General features: G+C 38.4%; 1 protein-coding gene across 2 annotated transcripts in view; it reads right to left on the bottom strand.

The window, feature by feature from the left end:
- AASS (aminoadipate-semialdehyde synthase) overlaps positions 1-21035 on the bottom strand; it is a 59920-nt gene that overhangs the window by 17923 nt on the left and 20962 nt on the right. For both annotated transcript variants that reach the window (XM_070755443.1, XM_070755444.1), the window contains 9 exons: positions 18487-18609; positions 17101-17212; positions 13148-13207; positions 12992-13059; positions 10560-10681; positions 7024-7150; positions 4822-4932; positions 2172-2280; positions 676-816 (listed from right to left, as the gene is read on the bottom strand). In XM_070755443.1, coding sequence (XP_070611544.1) covers positions 676-816; positions 2172-2280; positions 4822-4932; positions 7024-7150; positions 10560-10681; positions 12992-13059; positions 13148-13207; positions 17101-17212; positions 18487-18609 — 973 coding nt within the window. The remainder of the gene's footprint in view (positions 1-675; positions 817-2171; positions 2281-4821; positions 4933-7023; positions 7151-10559; positions 10682-12991; positions 13060-13147; positions 13208-17100; positions 17213-18486; positions 18610-21035) is intronic.

The raw sequence follows: 21035 nt of genomic DNA, 5'->3' as shown, positions 1-21035 counted from the left end.
TAACATATACAGTGGTACCTCTCCCTAAGAATGCCTCTACTTACAAACTTTTCTAGATAAGAACCAGATGTTCAAGATTTTTTTGCTTCTTCTTAAGAACCATTTTTCACCCTCAAACCCAAGCCTCCGAAACTATGACCAGAAAAGGCAGGGAGAAGCCTTCGTGGGGCCTCTCTGGGAATCTCCTGGGAGGAAAGAGGGCCAGAAAAGGTGGGGAAAAGCCTTTGTGGGGCCTAAGAATCTCTTGCAAGGAAACAGGGCTGGAAAAGGTGGGAAGAAGCCTCTGTGGGGCCTCTCTAGGAATCTCATGGGAGAAAACAGGGCCTCCACCCTCCCTGTGGTTTCCCCAATCGCATGCATTATTTGCTTTTACATTGATTCCTATGGGAAAAATTGCTTCTTCTTACAAACTTTTCTTCTTAAGAACCTGGTCACAGAACAAATTAAGTTCGTAAGTAGATGCAAACCAGTACATGCAAACCAGTTTGATATAGTGGTTAAAATCACCAAGCTAAAAACCAGGAGTTATGGGTGATTTTGGTCTAGTCACTTTCTTTTAGTCCCAGGAGAAAGGCAGTGATTGATCATTGGTGACATATTACAAGAAAGCCATGGACTTGAAAGCATTCACACATACAAACAAAAGTATATACATCTAGAGAGAAATTACATCACCTCTCCATCTTTTAAATAGGTTGCAGGTTTAACTGTGTTCAGTAGGACACCCTGTGGACTCCAGCTAAATTTATATCTTAGGGGGTTGTCAGAATATTCAGGAGCAGGCAAGCCTCCACAGAAGGAAGTGTAGGAGATTACCTGTAGTTGGTGAAAATAAAGTTCTCAATTTAAATTCAGTTAGTTTATCCAATAGAGATTCCTGAATTTATTTAACATAGTCTAATTCTGTTTTTCTGATTAATCTATGTCTACAGAAAGACATCTAAGCCATTTTTACAGTTTTCCTTCGAAAGTCATCCAGTTAACTTTTATAATGCCTAGTAACAAAAAAGAATTAAAAATTAATTCTTTTAGAATTAGGATCTACTATTTATATGAAGCCTGCACATTCTAACCACAAACAAATCATAAAAGAGAGTTCACTGCAATCCCATGAGGGAACTTCAGAAAAAGATTAGTTTAGATTAGATTAGATTTATTGGATTTATATGCCGCCCCTCTCCGCAACAAAGTAAAAACAATACATAATAACAAATCCAATACCCACCAATCCAATTACAATGTTAAGCTAAAAAATTCATAAAAAACAACCCCAGAATATTAAAAAACAAGCACACAATCAATCTAACACCAAAACAACATGGGCAAGGGGAAGATGTTTCAGTTCCCCCATGCCTGATGGCAGAGGTGGGTTTTAAGGAGTTTGCGAAAGGCGAGGAGGGTGGGGGCAATCCTAATCTCAGGGGGGAGCTGGTTCCAGAGGGTCGGAGCCACCACAGAGAAGGCTCTTCCCCTGGGTCCCGCCAGACGACATTGTTTAGTCGACGGGACCTGGAGAAGGCCCATTCTGTGGGACCGAACCGGTCGCTGGGATTCGTGTGGCAGAAGGCGGTCCCGGAGATATTCTGGTCCGGTGCCATGAAGGGCTTTATAGGTCATAACCAACACTTTGAATTGTGACCGGAATCTGATCGGCAACCAATGCAGACTGCGGAGTGTTGGAGTGATATGGGCATACTTAGAGAAGCCCATAATTGCTCTCGCAGCTGCATTCTGCACGATCTGAAGTTTCTGAACACTTTTCAAAGGTAGCCCCATGTAGAGAGCGTTACAGTAGTCGAGCCTCGAGGTGATGGGGGCATGAGTGACTGTGATATGAAGGGAATTCTACTACACAACAAATCCCTCTGAAAATGATTCAGATTCATTATAAATGTATTAAAATTACAGCAGCTCTATATCATTGGTTTCTGCAGGACTTAATCAGCTCCTCAGACTATGAACTTTGCTTGGGTGAAACTCAAAATTTAAGATTCATCGGAATTTGCCCTTTCTATTTTGTCTTGGCATGTGGAAAACCTGATGCTTCATAGAAAAAGCAAAGGAAAGAGGAAAGCTTTCCAGTTTTTCTAAGGCGGAAGAGAAAAATAAAAACAAAACCAGGGAAAAGGAGCATGGGCGATGACGTGGATTCTTTTTTTAGTTGAGCTTACCGTAGCGCCCACTTCTTTTGCTTTGTCGATACATTCCATTGCCAACATATGATCAAGGCCAGGATCCAAACCTACTTCACTGATAATGGCAATGCCAGCTGCCTCTGCGCTATAATACAAGGAAAGTTGTCAGGTGAAAGGAAACAGCAAGGTACCTCTACTAACTACAGCACAAGTATTATTATTATTATTTATTATTTATTAGATTTGTATGCCGCCCCTCTCCGTAGACTCGGGGCGGCTCACAACTGAGAAATGGACTAACTTGTTTGTCTCTAAATATGAACTGCTCTAATTTATTTTTCAAATGTAATTAAGCAGCATTTTTGCAACATAAAAAAATTGCTAAATGAAATTTTGAGAGGGCTAGGGCACATCCTACATATGTAATGATCCAGGTTTAAATCTAGACTCTCTCATGAACATTTGTAGGTAGAATACCTCTACCTTTTCATCTTTCTGCTCCATCATTATGGGAAATCATTAGTTGTCAGTGCTAACTCAAATGGACCAATACTTAATTAAACGTGCGGCAATTAATGCATTTAGTTCTTGCTACATGAGCTTTCTTGTGTTTGCGTGTTTGCATGGATACTCACACACCCACACATACTTCTTTAGTTCCACATAGTCCACTGAAATCAGAATTATGAACTTCTTCAGTTACTATGACAAATTTGAAATTGAATAAACTGGGTTTAACATAGTAGAAGGCAGAGTTGTTGGCGGAACTTGATATAGTGTATGTGCATTGGGATTTTTAATTATGCATAGGATACTTCAGCATTTATATTTATTATATCTCTTTTAATTTTATCTTTGTTGTTTTATGTTGCTTTTATTGTTTCCACTCAGTTATTTTAAATGTACAGCCAAGCATTTTAAATAAAAAAATAAATAAAATAAAAAAATAAATAAAATAAAATAAATAATATCATTAAGTGAATATGGGCCAGTTTCTATCCTTCTCTCTACTAACTACAGCACAAGTATTATTATTATTATTTATTATTTATTAGATTTGTATGCCGCCCCTCTCCGTAGACTCGGGGCGGCTCACAACAGTGATAAAAACAATTCATGGTAACAAGTATCAATACATGGTAACAAGTGTCAAACTTGCAGCATCAGGTTGCCGTCATGTGACATATCGCAACATTTTTCCCCTTCATGGACGAGAGATGGACATGACCTGCATATGACACATGCGGCCTATTGAGCTGCCAGTTTGACATGCCTGAACTACAGGTAGCCCTCAATTTTCAACCTTTCGTTTAGTGACCATTGAAGTTACAACAGCAACTTACCACCATTGCAGCATCCACAGGATCAAGTGATCAAAATTCAGATGTTTGGCAACTGGTTCGTGTTATGACAGTTGCAGTGTCCCAGGATCATGTGATCCCTTTTGCAACCTTCTGACCAGCAAAGTCAATGGGGACACCAAATTCCCTTAACAACTGTGTTACTAACTTAACAAATGTAGTGATTCACATAACAACTATGGTAAGTAAGGTCCGGAAAGGGGCAAAATGTACTTAATTGTCTCACTTAGCAACAGAAAGTTTGGGTTCAGTAAATCGAGGACTACTTATATTCCATTGTTGATTGAACTAAGTAGTTCCCAAACCATCCTCTAATAAAGGGATTTTCAACCTTGCAATTGTTAAGAAGTGTGGATTTCAACATCCAGAACTGAACCCACCCTGCCCGATGAAATCTGGGTGTTCAAGTCCATATGTCTCAAAGAGGCCAAACTTAAAAGACACTACTTCAGCAGGCGGGGTACATACAATTCATTGTATTTCATTGTTTTCAAATATCACTACAGTGAGTTGAATGGACCACACTTGATTCCTTCAGTGAATAAGCTATGTATATTGGTGTGCATGTGCTTTCTAAACACAAGAAATTATCTGGAAAACCCAATTTTTAATTTAAATGACTTTCTTTCAAACAGGGGGAGCAAACTGTCGACTCCAGGTCATATACATAGTCTTTGATCTTCCTTCCTTCCTTCCTTCCTTCCTTCCTTCCTTCCTTCCTTCCTTCCTTCCTTCCTTCCTTTCCTTCCTTGTGCACTTCCCTATTATAACTACCAAAACTCATTGATATGGGTTCCCAATGGGAAAAATTGGGGGGAGGAATCTTATTGCATGTGCCTACAACATGTTTAATATTTTATAAAACAAACAGAAACTTGGGGGTGGGATGGCTGGCAAGACAAGCATATAGGGACAAGACATCATTCTGCCTGCTTTGTTTCATCCTCTTAAAAACAGCTAAGTGTTGCCACCAAAAGACTGTATTTCTTAAGCAATATAATCCAGCCATGGTTTGCAAAGGATTTTGAGGGGGGAAATCCTGAGGCCAGCTATCCATTCTTGCTGGAGGAAGTGACATCTGAAGGAGAAATGAGGAGTGGCCAGACCGTTGTCACTCATCAGCACTGCAGAATTGTCACAAACCTTGCCCCAAGTTGTGACTTGGCCAGGCTGGATTTTGATATTCCGATTAAAATGGTGACTTTCTCTGCCTGGAGATAATCCACATTTAAGTCATTTACCTGACTTAAATTTATATTCAGCTTCAAGAATGATGTTGAGAAATCTGCGGAGGATGCTAAATGCTGAAACATGGTGGGTCATACCTTTTCTGTAGCTCTTTCATTTCAGGCGTCAGGTAACTCGCGGTCACCAAATTCACTCTGCTGTCAATGCATTTCTTAGCAACCAGAGGATGGAATGAATATGGCAACAAACTAAAAACAAGAGGGGGGAAAAGTGAGGGCAAGGTTAACACTAGAAAATGCCAATTCCCTTCTATGCTGTCAAAACAGGTAGAAAACCCAGGACAATGTTGTCTCATTTCTAAAGAGAAAAGTAGCCCATTATTACCAATTTCTATAAAATCAGTTTAATTGGAAAGGTCATTCTCTGACTTTTAAAATAAGGTTACAAAGCGAAAAGAAAAATAACTTTTTTCCAAGCACGCTTACATCCACAAATAGTATTCAGTATCAAGGTATAAGAAGGAAATAATTGTCAGACTTTTTAAAATAAATTTTCTGAGAAATGGACTAACTTGTTTGTCTCTAAATATGAACTGCTCTAATTTATTTTTCAAATGTAATTAAGCAGCATTTTTGCAACATAAAAAAATTGCTAAATGAAATTTTGAGAGGGCTAGGGCACATCCTACATATGTAATGATCCAGGTTTAAATCTAGACTCTCTCATGAACATTTGTAGGTAGAATACCTCTACCTTTTCATCTTTCTGCTCCATCATTATGGGAAATCATTAGTTGTCAGTGCTAACTCAAATGGACCAATACTTAATTAAACGTGCGGCAATTAATGCATTTAGTTCTTGCTACATGAGCTTTCTTGTGTTTGCGTGTTTGCATGGATACTCACACACCCACACATACTTCTTTAGTTCCACATAGTCCACTGAAATCAGAATTATGAACTTCTTCAGTTACTATGACAAATTTGAAATTGAATAAACTGGGTTTAACATAGTAGAAGGCAGAGTTGTTGGCGGAACTTGATATAGTGTATGTGCATTGGGATTTTTAATTATGCATAGGATACTTCAGCATTTATATTTATTATATCTCTTTTAATTTTATCTTTGTTGTTTTATGTTGCTTTTATTGTTTCCACTCAGTTATTTTAAATGTACAGCCAAGCATTTTAAATAAAAAAATAAATAAAATAAAAAAATAAATAAAATAAAATAAATAATATCATTAAGTGAATATGGGCCAGTTTCTATCCTTCTCTCACACAGATATGGTTAAGAATAAATGGAAGGGAGGGAGTTTACATCTTATTTTTTTCTCAAACTTTGCTGTTCCAGATTATGATCTTGCATCACACTCCATACAAAACACTAAGTTGAGAGAAATTAGCATATATAATCCTGAGTTCTTTGGGGAACAAACACCTGAACCAGAAAATATACTGCATATTTCAATTAGCCTGGAACATGCTCTTAATTAAAAAAAAATTAAAAAACCAATAATATAAAAGGCAACATCTATATAAGACCAAATGTATTATCATATAATCTTTTGTGTATTTCACTATATTTCATCAGGGTATACTTATGAGATATATGAAATATACATTTAGACTTTTATTTTTGTGATGATTTTATCATTATAATTCATTTACCTTTAATTTAATTCATTTAATTCATAATTCAAGACCCCTTGCATCCTGGACATAAATGGTTTCAACTCCTACCCTCAAAATGACTCTATAGAGCATTGCACACCAAGACAATAGACACAAGAACAGTTTTTTCCTGAACACCATCACCCTGCTAAACAAATAATTTCCTCAACACTGTCAAACTATTCACCAAGGCTGAATTACTGTTACTATTAATCTTCCCATCGTTCCTATCACCCATTTCCTCCCACTTATGACTGTATGACTATAACTTATTGCTTGTATCCTTACAATTTATATTAACATTGATTGTCCCGATTGCTTATTTGTACCCGACAATCATTAAGTGTTGTACCTAATGATTCTTGACAAGAATCTTTCTTTTATGTACACTTTCTTTTATGTACACTTTCTTTTATGTACACCAAAGATAAATTCCTTGTGTGTCCAATCATACTTGGCCAATAAAGGATTCTATTCTATTCTATTCTATTTTTTGTGTGTAATGCTAATGTTATCTAATTATGCACATAGTATTTTGGATAAAGACCTAAAAAGTTTCAATAAATAAAATTCCAACCTGGTGGATTGCTAGGAATTGCTTAAATTATCAAGCTTATTCTTGAACAGTTCATTTTCACTTTCTGAAATTGATGATCAAATACTGACCTAACAACAAGATTATGTTTCTTCACCAATGATGATAATCTCTCCTCTTCTGTGATGTTCATAACGACGGGATCAACATTATTGTATTTCTTGGACAAATGCTCAAGCTGAGTCTTCATGATAGAGGCTATTGGAGAGTGCAAATGATAGATGAAAAAGGCTCCCATAGTGTTTTTAACCTGTATATTATCTTTGATTTGAGAAGTATGCTGCCTCTCAAAACCAGAACCATAGCTTAGCGCTAGCAGGATGAGCTCAGGAAAACCTTGTTCTCATGCAATCCTCCTCCACTGAAACAATGTCAGAAAGTTTCACATCCTTATCAGATTAGGCATAGCTTGCTGAACCATCCAGAAAAAAAGGGGATTATCTGTGAGATATAAAGCCCAACTGGTCATGTAAACCAATAATGGCAAAAAATTTCTGTACCTTAGCCATCACAAATTGGCAAAATTATTTTTCTTAGGCAAAATAGGTGTAATAAACATCTCTGATTTGCAATGGTTTCTGAAAGCAGCCATTCTAACAGGGAGGCAGCATTTTAAGATGAAAGGAGAACGAGGTATCAAATGGATTAGAGCAATAAAACTTCAACAAACAAGGTTTATTTCTGGAAAATATTATCTGTAGAATCATGATCAAAAAGTGAATGTTCTCTAAAACCATGTTTTGGTACATAGTGGCAAGAACAGAAGGGAGTTCTGATCAATATTTAGTTAAAACTAAGCTAATCCATGCAGGCAAAGCAGTACCTGTTCTAGGACAAAGGCCCACCGAAGAAACTGTTTGGAGGGGAAAGAAATCAAGAGTATCAACAAATGAAAATAATGAAATGATGGCTTAGTTTTTCCAAGCCATTCAGGTAAACTACTCCCACATTCTCCACCAGGCAGAAGATTAATGTGGGTGACACCGTAAGCATTTTAGGTGCATTTTAACTCAAGTTGCTAGCATAAGGCTCTGGATCTTCATCTAAATAAATGAAGCAAAAGAGGAAAAAAACACCCCACCCTAGAATTTTATCAGCATGGATGGAGAGATGTTGAGAACATCACTAAACAAAATTTTAAAAATTAAAAGTGTAATCACAGTAGGAAGAGGCTCCATCCAAATACCAATTCTCAGTTTAAAATCTCAATTCTGCAATTTAAAAAAAATGCACAGCTGCTAATGCCACTTTTGGAAAAGTTAATTCCAAAGGAACACAGCATATTTCAGGGAGAAGATTTAGCAACACATCACAAACATCAGTGCACACAGGTATATTGGATTAATTTCCATCTTAGGTTAGTATCTCAGACACCTGTGTTTTTTTATTTCTAAACATTTATAAACCTCAGTCTAGGCAGCTTCCATAATAGGATTTTTAAAAACACACCCAATAATAATAATAATAATAATAATAATAATAATAATAATAATAAAAAACAGGGAACTGAGGAAAAGCAAAGCAAATATTCACGCATGCAGGCCTAAAGATGTACAGAACCCTTTGGCACTGAAACACAAGCTTGCCTTCTTCTGCTTTTACCCATTTCTTGTTGTAAATTCATAAATCAGTAAGTGTAGTTGTTTTCATAAGATTTAGTGTTAAAATATTTTTTAAATATTTAGTTTTCATGTCAGGCTGCCTCTGTGATGCCCTTCTGCAAGTAGAATCTATGTTTATTCCACCCAATGGCCTGCACAGGGAGCCCTTGAATTACAACCATTTTTTATTTTTATTTTGTCGAACAAGTATAGGATTGTAGTTTGTATAAGCATAACATAAGGAGTAAATAATGATAAAAGAAGACTAAGACAGGGACGGTTGGCACAATGGTGCGCTTATGCACGCCTCTTACAAATCTCTTAGAAAAGGGGAGAAGTCAACTGTAGACAATTTGAGGTTAAAGATTTGGGGGTTTGGGGAAGAAACCAGAGTCAGGTAATGCGTTCCAGGCGTATTTTCTGCAATCTAGTTTGTAGTGGTTTACGTTAAGTTTGAATCTATTATGTGCTCGTGTGTTGTTGTGGTTGAATGTGAAGTAGTCACTAACAGGAAGGACATTTAGGTATATGATTTTCTGAACTACTGTTAGATCATATCAGAGGCGACGTAGTGGTAAATTGTCTAATCGCAGTATTTCAAGTCTGATGGAGTAAGGTGTTTTGTTGCGAGAGGGGGAGTGAAGCACTCTTCTTGTGAAATATTTCTGGACTCTCTTGATTGTATTTATGTCTGATATGCAATGCAGGTTCTATACAGGTGAACTGTATTCTAGAATTGATCTGACAAAGGTTTTGTAAGATCTGGTTAGCAGTTCAATGTTTTTGGAGAAGAAGCTATGTAAGATTAGATTAACAACTCTTAATGCTTTTTTTGGCAATACTAAGAGCCGAGGTGGTGCAGTGGTTAGAGTGCTGTACTGCAGGCCACTAAAGCTGACTGCAGATCAGCGGTTCAAATCTCATCACCGGCTCAAGGTTGACTCAGCCTTCCATCCTTCCAAAGTGGATAAAATGAGGACCCGGATTGTGGGGGCAATATGCTGGCTCTGTTAAAAAGTGCTATTGCTAATATGTTGTAAGCCGCCCTGAGTCTAAGGAGAAAGGTGGCATAAAAATCGAATGAATGAATGAATGAATGAATGAATGAATGAATGAATGAATGAATGAATGAATGTTGTTACAGTGAGTTCTGCAACTTAGGTCATTGGATATGAGTACTCCAAGGTCTTTGACAGAGTGACCAAAGTTCATTTCTACCAAGTTTGTATTTTGTGTTCTGATTCTTTTTGCCAATATGTAAGACAGAGTATTTCTTTAGTGATCATTAAAATGGCCCAGAAAAAGTGACTTATGACTAGTCCATCCACTTGCAAGAGCAATGGTGGCATAGTGGTTAGGATGCAGTAGTGCAGGCTATTTCTGCTGACTACCGGCTGCCAGAAGTTTGGCAGTTCAAGTCTAATTGGCTCAAGGTTGACTCAGCCTTCCATCCTTCCGAGGTGGGTAAAATGAGGACCCAGATTGTTGTGGGCAATATGCTGACTCTGTAAACTGCTTAGAGAAGGCTATAAAGAGCACTTATATACTTTATACTTTATACTGTAAAAGTGGTATGTAAGTCTAAGTGCTATTGCTAGTGCTATCGCAACCATTGCAGTATCCCCATGAACAGGCAAAAAAAAGTTGGGCACTTAGCAACCAGCATGTAGTTACGTTGGTTACAATGTCCCAGAGTCATGTGATCACCATTTGGGGAAGCCAGAACAACTGCCTGATTCAGTTAAATGCATTGATTCGCTTTAACAACCATGACAAAGAAACAAGACCGTAAAATTGGGCATGACTCCCTTAACAAATGCTTTGCTGAACAATGGAAATTCTGGTCCCAATTGTGGTCATAAGGTGAGGACTACATGTACCCCAGCCAAGAACAAACAGAAGGAACAAAGAGACAGTCCTTCTCAAATAAATGAGAAATTGAATAAATGAAATTCCCCTAGTTTCAACAATGCTGAGATTTTAAGGTTATAACCTTACTTACAAACCTGCTGTTATTTCAACATTGGGGTCTCTTGTAAGATATTCTATTACAGGCTCAGAAACATATCCAGATCCAAGTATTAAAACCCTCTTCTTCTTATCCATGGTCAGGGATTGCATATATTCCCTAAAATAGATATACAATTAAAAGTGTTTATCAGCATAACAAACATGAACTTTGTTAACATTATAAATTAGCTTTAAACCTTTTTATTACTAGGGTTTTATTCCTTCAGAGCTCATTAAACGTCAGCCCATATGAAAATATTTTCAATATTGCATTTGCATTTGAATAGTGAAAATGCTCAGCTTAATAGTGTGCAAATATGTGCTTCTACTAACTTTAGCAGTAGCTTTAGTGTTACAAGGTTGAAAATAATCTACACTGCTCAAAAAAATGAAGGAAACACTCAAATAACACATCCTAGATCTGAATGAATGAAATATTCTCACTGAATACTTTGTTCTGTAGAAAGTTGAATGTACTGACAACAAAATAAAATTGATTGTCAATCAGTTTTGCTTCCTAAGTGGACAGTTTGATTTCACAGAAGTTTGATTTACTTGGAGTTATATTCTGTTGTTTAAGTGTTCCCTTTATTTTTTTTAGCAGTATATATTTCTTTCTGCTGCCAGGGGCCATGCTGGCTCATGAGGTAAGACACTGGGCTTGTGCACCGCTGAGGTCAGCAGGTCAGCGGTTCAATTCCCGTGAGTGAATAAACAGCGGAAGAGACAAGAAAGGAGCCTTCCCTGATTGGCTACTGGTAGTCAGGCATCCTGCAGATAAAGATAACCCCACTTGAAAAAATCCTTTCACAGAGGCAGCCAGCCATCTCAGTGATCCTTGGCTAACAAGTGCCATATGCTAAATAAATAAATCTGCTGCCATCATAATATCAATACATATTATTAAGCGCGATTATAGGGCTTGCTGTATTGATCAGTGAGAGTTGTTCAAATATAAATGTTAATAATCTTTTAGCTAGCCAGTCTGAATTCATTCACAAAAAGAAAATGTGTATTTTTCTTTTATGTTTGTGCGTTTTTATGTGTCTGTTTCATTTTAAATTTAAAAAATTATAATTAAAAAAAAGAAAATATGATAATACATAAACAATAGGGTTTAATCCCACAACTTCTACTACATCATCCAAAACTATATCAGGACAACTCTTCTTCCCACACCCCAAAACTAAATGAATTGCCTGAGGCCAGTGTATAACGAAAGACCAAGGCTGCATGATATTGGTGGAGGTCTTTCCAAAAGACCTCTAAGTGAGATGCAAACTTTAAACTTTAAAAATGTTGCACAGCCCTGCTCAATCTAAGACCAGAGGTTATCTGTCCTTAGGCAAAATGGAAGCGCCTCCCTCTCTCTGGATGAAGTACTGAAAGAAACACTTCCACAGAGAAATAGAATCATTACAAGATCAAAACAAGCCTCAACTATCACTTATAAACTGTAGAAGATTCTTTGTCCAAAATTGCTAAAAATGGTACCTTTTTTTTTCTGAAGTATGTGATGGGAAACACACAGAAATGTACCCCAAGTCTTAAAATATGATAGATATACATTTTAAAACAAAGAAGAATCAAAATCCCTCTAAAAACCCAAATGAAAAAAGATGACAAATTTCAGCTAATTTGCACCATTACTTCTCCCTCTGTGATCTTTGGCATCTTGCTAAATTGTTAATTGCAGGTTCTGAATGTGCAATAAAGATGGGAACCAGCATCTTGGGTTCAAAAGCTAATGGGCAACCAATGTAACCCTTTCAGAATTAGTGTTATATAAAGCCGCTTTGTAATTTGTTTAATTGTGTCAGAAGCATCACAATTAAAATAACACATAGTATACGATACAGAATACAAAATATAAAATACAAGATTAAAATATGTACAAGTCACACAGATCTTGCCCAGAAACTAACAATATTAATTGGTTTCTGTTGCACTGCCATAAGGTCCTCAAGTGTGCATTAAACAGGGCACAAAAGTCATGTGTTGTTGTCCGCATGTCGCCACAATCACAAAATGCAGAAACCACTTTATTATATCAATTGAGTTCTGCACTAAATTGAATTGCCTTCAAATGAATCCTTCAAATCAATGACAATGTAATTTTCAAGTGAATCTTTATATACGACATATTTCAGTGGCAAGAGACTATAATCCAGATGATCAGGTCTAAAAGTAAATTTTGCACATTTTCCCAAAGAATCACAAATACCTAAACATTAGTGGTAGCACTAGAAGGAATGGTCCATATTTGCTTCTTTTATTTTTGCATGACTTTACATAGACACGTTGTGATTGCTATGTTAACCTCATGTCATAAAAGAAAACATTCATATTAGCATGCACACACAAACTCAATAATTTTACACTTGAGATTAATATATTCTGAAGAGGAAAGAAATACTCTGTGTATTACCTCTTCTCCCTCAGTTTCTGGATATATTTATACTTATCAGTCAGTGAACCATTGGATGCAATCACTGCCTAGAAGATATAGGAGAGACTTCGTTACTCACTTTACATTTCCTTTTTAAAGTGTGTGGAAGAAAGACAATTGATTTTTAAGACTTACATCTCTAACTACAGGTGAGTAATTCTGGCTATCCAGTGATTCTGAAGCATCAGAGAGGAGCTGCGGAGAACAAGATTTTGTGTCAGAATACTTGCTTTCACATAGACACCCCCCCCCCTCAGATACCCTGTTTCCCCGATAGTAAGACACCCCCAATTGTAAGACGTATCGGGGGTTTCAGGGGGGTCAGCTAATATAAGCCGTACCCCGAAAGTAAGACATATGTCTTACTTTCGGGGAAACACGGGGGTATTGCCGCCTCCCTCTCATCTAGCTGCCTTGCCGCAGTTGGAGCTCCCGCTCGTGCCGCAGCCAGAGCCGCGCCGCTTCGGCCAGGGCCGCCGCCTCACCCGCCGGGTGGCCCAAGCTCTGGGCGCAGCGCGCCACCGCCAGCTGGCACCAGGCTGCGTATGGGAGACTCTCCTGGGCGCGCAGCTCCCTCACCAGCGCCGCGAACTGCTCCTACGCCTCTGACACGTTGGGCTTGTGCAGGAAGCGCTTGCGGAGCTTAGACGACACCAGCCGGTAGCGCGTCAGGAAGTCGCCGCCGGCTCCGGCGCCCGAAGAGGCCTCACCCGGGCCGAAGCCCAAAGACGAGCCGGCCCCGGTGCCCGGGACAATATAAGACATACCCCAAAAGTAAGACATAGTGGGGCTTTTGGGGATAAAAAAAAAGGAAGACACTGTCTTACTTTCGGGGAAACACGGTATGTAATTATGTTGGGCAGGTAAGAGAACCTTGGGGGGGGATTATTAAAAACATAGGAACTGTCAAGACAGAAACTTAGATGAAAAAGCTGGCTGCATAGTAGCCACGTTATTTTGAAAATGAGAAATTTTCTGAAATGTTAATTGCCAATTAAAGCTTTTCTAGGATTAACTTCTCCACATTTTAACTTAATACTGTATTAACATCACTGAAGTGAGAAGAATACAAGCGCACTATATTTTTATACCACAGACTATGTTACATGTGTACAATTTTATAAAGATGAAATCAAGAAACAGTTCCAACTTTTTATCCAGAGGATGTCTGATCTGTGACATATACAAAAGTGGGAAGGCAGGAAGAAAAGAAGAATGACAAAATAAATTTTAAAAGGTCAAATATACAAGACATGTCTTTTTGTACATTCCTTGATAATTACAGGTTTTATCTAGAAGGCAAAAGATGCAAGAACTATGATTCTTAGTATGTAACATAAAAGATCATTCTTTTTGCTCTTGAGTAAATTTTAGAAAGGAACTAAATTTAACAGATAAGTTTTCATATCACAACAGAAAAGAAACTATAAGAAACCAGCTTAACAACTGGATTTTACATAATCACTGTTTAAATAGGGATAAGCAAAGCGATATCACACCAATGACTGTGAAAGTTATAGTCTAATGTATTTGAATAATTCCTCATAACAAAGGAATAACTTGAACTGGAAGCACCATTTGATGTGCTATGAACACATTTGAAGTCCATTTCTAGCCCACAGAATAGCTTAGTCTTATATGAGATTATCCCAAATTCAGTCACTGCTGTCTCCATTTTAAAAGATATTCAGAATCCAAATTGATTAAAATTTGATGTTTAATATGTACATATTTATCTTTAGTAGCTATTTTAAACCGCCCTACTCTCAAAATAATCAATAATGCTGCTATAAACTTAGTTCATTGTTTTTATGTCATGCAATTAGTGCTTAAAGATATAGAATTGCAGCCTAGTACAGTGGCACCTAAGAACGCCTCCACTTACAGACTTTTCTAGATAAGAACCGGGTGTACAAGATTTTTTTGCCTCTTCTCAAGAACCATTTTCCACTTACAAACCCGAGCCTCTGAAACTGTAACCAGAAAAGGTGGGGAGAAGCCTCCATGGGGCCTCTCTAGGAATCTCCTGGGAGGAAACAGGGCCAGAAAAGGTGGGGAGAAGCTTCTGTGGGGCCTTTCTAGGAACCTCCTGGGAGGAAACAGAGGCAGAAAAGACAGGGAGAAGTCTCCATGGAGCCTCTCTAGGAATCTCCAGGGAGGAAACAGGGCCTCCACCCTCCCTGTGGTTTTCCCAATCGCATGCGTTATTTGCTTTTACATTGATTCCTATGGGAAACATTGCTTCTTCTAACAAACCTATCTACTTAAGAACCTGGTCACAGAACAAATTAAGTTTGTAAGTAGAGGTACCACTGTATTTAAAAAACTGCTATAATAGTCACGTCCCTCTACAGGTAAGATTTGTCAGCCACAAATCTTTCCTAACCTCTATTTATCAGTTGTCAGAAAATTGTTGTACAGTACTGGGTGAATCAATAAAGATTTAAAATAAAATTAAGTTAACGATAGTTTCCAGAGGCATCCATAGGATTAAAGGCTTTTATTTTTTATTTATTTATTAGATTTGTATGCCGCCCCTCTCTGCAGACTCGGAGTGGCTCACAACAAGAACAGTACAAATCCAATACTTAAAAACACTTTAAAACCCTTAATATAAAAAACACTCATGCATTTCATACAAACCATACACAAAGCGGAAACGGTCCAGGGGAATCAATTTCCCCAAGCTTGGCAACAGAGGTGGGTTTTGAGAAGTTTGCGAAAGGCAAGGAGGGTGGGGGCAATCCTAATCTCTTAGGGGGTGTTAATTCCAGAGGGTCAGGGCCGCCACAGAGAAGGCTCTTCCCCTGGGTCCCACCAGACGACATTGTTTCATCGACGGGACCAGGAGAAGGCCAACTCTGTGGGACCTAACCGGTCGCTGGGATTCATGTGGCAAAAGGCGGTCACAGAGATATTCTGGTCCGATGCCATGAAGGGCTTTATAGGTGATAACCAACACTTTGAATTGTGACCGGAAACTGATCGGCAACCAATGCAGACTGCAGAGTGTTGGTGTAACACGGGCATACCTGGGGAAGCCCATGATTGCTCTCGCAGCTGCATTCTGCACGATCTGAAGTTTCCGAACACTATTCAAAGGTAGCCCCTTTTGTCAAATGTCAAAAGCATTGCTGCACTTTTGTGATGTAAGAAGGAACCAAAAAGACCACATTATACTCTAGAAAACCAAAACCCATATAAGCAGGAATCTAGCAAACAGAAAAGCAGGATAAGCAGACAAAATCTAGCCAAAAAATTAAAAATATCCGAATATCATAAACAGAAACTAATGAGGAGAAAACCACATTCCTATCAACACTAGTAGGGTAAGCTACTACATAAATAAACAGGGAGTAAACTGTGTACTCACTAACTCTGATGATGTTACCTACTCAGGTAATAAAACATCTAAAAACAAACAACCAAGTTCAGAGAGCACCAAGGACTCCACAAATAGAGTTATTACTTTACACAACTCTACCCAAGATATATTTCCAGTGCAGATTAAAGCTATATTAAATTTTGTAACCACTGTATTGGAGGTTTTCTGCTATCTAAATTTTCACTGGTTTTACTATAACTATTTACAGACATATTTTTTTTCAAATTCAATATTGTCCATTTTCCACTTTAAATATCACAAATGTAATTATATCATGATACCACATAGCCAATCAGATTGGGATATAGTATAATATTATCTATTGAATTTTTTTTTTTAAAAAAAATGTTTTCCTAGCCACCTTTTGAAGAACTGCCCAAATTAGCAGAGATGAAACATATCCAGAAAAGAGCCATCATAATTTAGGCAGGAAGACAACTTCAACGAAACAGCTGCCATATGTACGCAACATTCATCTTCTATATTATTATCCCAAATGATGATTTTTTTTTCTCAAGCAATGTGAGCAGAGAAAGAAAGAAAAGCCGTCCAACAACATTTGAAAATATTAAACCATTTGAAGAGATTAAACTTTAGCAAGATGAAATAAAGAATATTTAGAAATCATTTCATGAAAGCCTGTTACATTTTACAGCAGATTTCTCTTATTTAGAATAGATCAAAAGGTGCATCCTCTACTTACCATTTCTTCAATGTAGGGGAACAGCATGTCACCAAAACATTCTGTTGCCTCTATTGGAAGCTGAGCTGGTAGGTTATCAATGGAACACATCAAAATCCCAAGTCCCTCCACACTGGAAGAAAGAGACATTTCATTCCATGTTATGAACAGCCAAAGAATGGAGTTGGGAGAGAGAATAAATGTCTCTTAAGGTGGAAGGAACAACCTATCACAGAGATGGTGAATCTTTTTCTTCTTGTGTGCCAAAAACAGGAGTATGGGCGCATGCTAGTGTACATATGTCCATGCATGTGCCACACTGTGCATGATCGCATCACTGCATGTGCCCCGCCCATTGGGCCATTTTTCAACCTCAGGCTTCTCTGAAGCCTCTAGAGTGAGAAGAACAGCCCAAAGGGCAAATGGGAACTTTTGAAAAATGGACTTTCAGTTTGCCCATTGGGCTGTTTTTTGTCCTCCAGAGGCTTCCCCAAGGCCAAAAATCAGCTGGCCAGTACATGTATGCATGCTGGAGCTGACATACGGTAATGTCTCGTGTGCCCTCAGATAAAGCTCCGAATGCCACCTGTGGAGCCGTGCCCTAGGTATGCCATCATGGACCTATCAGATAGGGTCTAGGGCAGGGGTGCCAAACTCAATTTCTCTGAGGGCCACATCAGCGTTTTCTTTGAGCATGGGCACCAGGATGAGCATAGCCAGGATGGGCGTGGCCAGGGTGAGCATGGTCAGCTTAACGTCACTTGTGTTGGGGGAGCCTGTGATGACCCGAGCACTCTGCCCGTGAAATCGGGCTCCCAAGATCTGTTTTTGGCTGCAACAGCTTCCTGCAATCCTCTGCTACTGAAATACTGAAAATGGAGCTCAGGAGGACTAACCGCAGGTCTCACAAGCTCCCTTTGTGGCTGCAGTGGCAACCCTCTAAAAGTGAAAATAGAGCTTGTGAGGGCTACAGGCGGCCAGAATGGGCCAGATCTAAGCACCATGTGGGCCAGATACAGCCCCTGGGCCTTCAGTTTGATATTCCTGGTCTACGGAATTCTAGGGAGTGTGACCTACTTCCCAAATCTGGCTATCTACTATTTACTTAAAGTAAATAATACGCAGAATAAAAAATTCATTTCCCTTCCAAAAAGTCTGATTAATTTTTGCACACTGTTTAAGAGAACAGAGAGGTTTTGAGAAGGGACTCATTTACAAATGACTGCAAAAAAGGACTGGTTAGACAGGAAACTTTTATTTCCAGAAATTCCTTAAACTAAGTTATTTTGTCATCCCTTATGCTTGATTACATTCATCCTAGTTAAGGTAAAGGATTCTAAAAAACAAAAAAATTCTTAATCCAATTCAAAAGCAAGCCGGTACAAACGTAAAAATAAAATCTCTTACCTGTCATGAATAATGTGCTGGTCAGCATCATACATACAGAATGGACTATCAATCGTTGTACATTCTGTCATAAATTCTATAGATCCTTCAGTGTCTGCTGAGATGTCACATATTGCAACAAGTCTAGAATAGATTAAATAATAATCAATTGACCAAAAAATCCCTCAAAATAATGAATGAATGGTCATTATGGATAGATTTAAGTGGAAAAAATATTGTCTTCATTGTCTTATGAGAATCATATTTCTGAATATCTAGCCTCTAACCATGTTCTAATTGGACAATGACCCAAATTAGGAATAGTTCTGGAGCTTCCTTTGTCTCTTTGTGTTTTCAACACTACTTATAGCTTAAATAGTGAGGCTGATTTAACTACATTCATCCCCAGAAGGTTGACATTAATTTTAAAAAAACAATAAAATTGGAAACTTGAGAAGCATTAGCAATTCTGGGGTACAATTTTTTAAAAAGGAATGAAAACTGTGGGAAGAATGCTAACCCAATGCTAGTCATCAGGTAAAGTTTATACGTAAATAGTAGTATGATTTTTTTTTAATTTTAGTATTTTTAAAGGTATGTTTAAAATCAAGACAGCAGAATGGGACATGACTAAAATGGCATAGGAGCAGATTACCTGTGGGACCATCTTCTGCCTCATGATCCCAGCGACTGATAAGAGCCCACAGAGTCGGCCCTCTCCAGGCCCCGCCAGCCAAGCAATGTCGCCTGGCATGACTGTGGGGAAGGGCCTTCTCTGTGGCAGCTCCGGTCCTCTGGAATCAACTTTCCCCAGAGATTCGGATTCCCCCATCCTCCTGGCCTTTTGAAAGGCCTTAAAAACACCGGTTCTGCTGGCAAGCTTGGGGCCATTGAGCATTATATTCTGTTCTGGTTATTAGCTATGAATGCATGAAGTATGGATGTTTAGTATTGGGGTTCTAAACTGTATTTTTATAACTGTATTTTATTATTGTGTCTTTTTATTCTTTTAAGCCGCCTGAGTCAACTTGGAGAAGGGCAGCCTATAAAATCACTTACTTACTTAATTAATTAATTAATTAAAATTCATGAAATCATAATGCAATAACCATATACAGTAGGTCATATAAGACAGATCGATAACTGTTGTCATCCAAATATTTTGGATTCATTTTTACCAGTACCAACCACCATGGCTAGTGGCAAGAGACTGTATAAACCCAAACTATCTGAGGTCACCAAGTTACCGACACAAGAGATAGAGAAGTGCAGCTGAATTCGTATGCATACCTGAACTCAGTAGAGGGGGAAAAATATTATTAGCAATAACAGAAAAGTTACTGCATTGGTAAGAATAGGAGACCTTCAGCAGAGACTTATTCAAGCCCTGACAATTGGGATTAAATGTGTCACTTTCTAGAGTTGACATATTCTATTAAAACTCAAATGATTGGTCTATAAATCTTGACATCATTTGCAGACATGCTATTTGTAAGGATTTTAACTTCTTCAGATTGACAAGGAACCCCTCAATGTTATCTATTAATAGGCAAAGGAATTTTCATCCAAACAGATCTGCAGTTTTTAAACTGTCTCGCTTGCCCTAACTAGTTTTAAATGATATTTGCCCTATATTTGTAGCTGGCAAGCCGTTTAATATTCTAATATTAATATTAACATTTAATATTCTAAGATCTTTTATTACTATTTGTCTTTATTGGACAGGAGTGAGAGTTTTAAGTAGCAATTAGATAAATTAATCATTACCTATTACTCTGCCAGCCTAACCGGCATGACTAATAATAGAAATGATGACGATAGTAGCTGAAGAAGATAATTTGGCATCTGGCTATTTTGGATATATTAGGCCCAGTTTATCAATTATCATCTGTCTTGCAACCATCTTTCGGCTGTGGTGAGGGGGGTGTTTGCCCAGGTTCGCCTGGTGCATCAGTTGCAGCCCTATTTGGACAGGGAGTCATTACTCACAGTCACTCATGCCCTTATCACCTCAAGGTTCGATTACTGCAACGCTCTCTACATGGGGCTACCTTTGAAAAGTGTTCGGAAACTTCAGATCGTGCAGAATGTGGCCGCGAGAGTTATCGTGGGGCTTCCTAGATTCGCCCACGTTTCTACAACACTCTGTGGCCTGCACTGGCTGCCGATCGGTTTCCGGTCACAATTCAAAGTGTTGGTAATGACCTTTAAAGCCCTTCATGACATTGGACCAGAATACCTCCAGAACCGCCTTCTACCGCACGAATCCCAGCGGCCAATAAGGTCCCACAGAGTTGGCCTTCTCCAGGTCCCATCGACCAAACAATGTCATTTGGGAGGCCCCAGGGGAAAAGCCTTCTCTGTGGTGGCCCCGGTCCTCTGGAATCAACTCCCCCCAGAGATTAAAACAGCCCCCACCCTCCTTGTCTTTTGCAAGTTACTCAAGACCCACCTATATTGCCAGGCATGGGGGAACTAAGACATCTCCCCCAGGCTTTCTTATATTTTATGTTTGGAATGTATGTGTTGTATGGTTTTTTTAACAGTTGGGGTTTTTATATAATTCTTAT

The sequence above is a fragment of the Erythrolamprus reginae genome, chromosome 6 (genome assembly GCF_031021105.1).
Source record: "Erythrolamprus reginae isolate rEryReg1 chromosome 6, rEryReg1.hap1, whole genome shotgun sequence".
Classification (NCBI taxonomy): domain Eukaryota; kingdom Metazoa; phylum Chordata; class Lepidosauria; order Squamata; family Dipsadidae; genus Erythrolamprus; species Erythrolamprus reginae.
The sequence above is the reverse complement of the archived record's forward strand: the minus strand, read 5'-3'. Positions and strand labels throughout refer to the sequence as shown.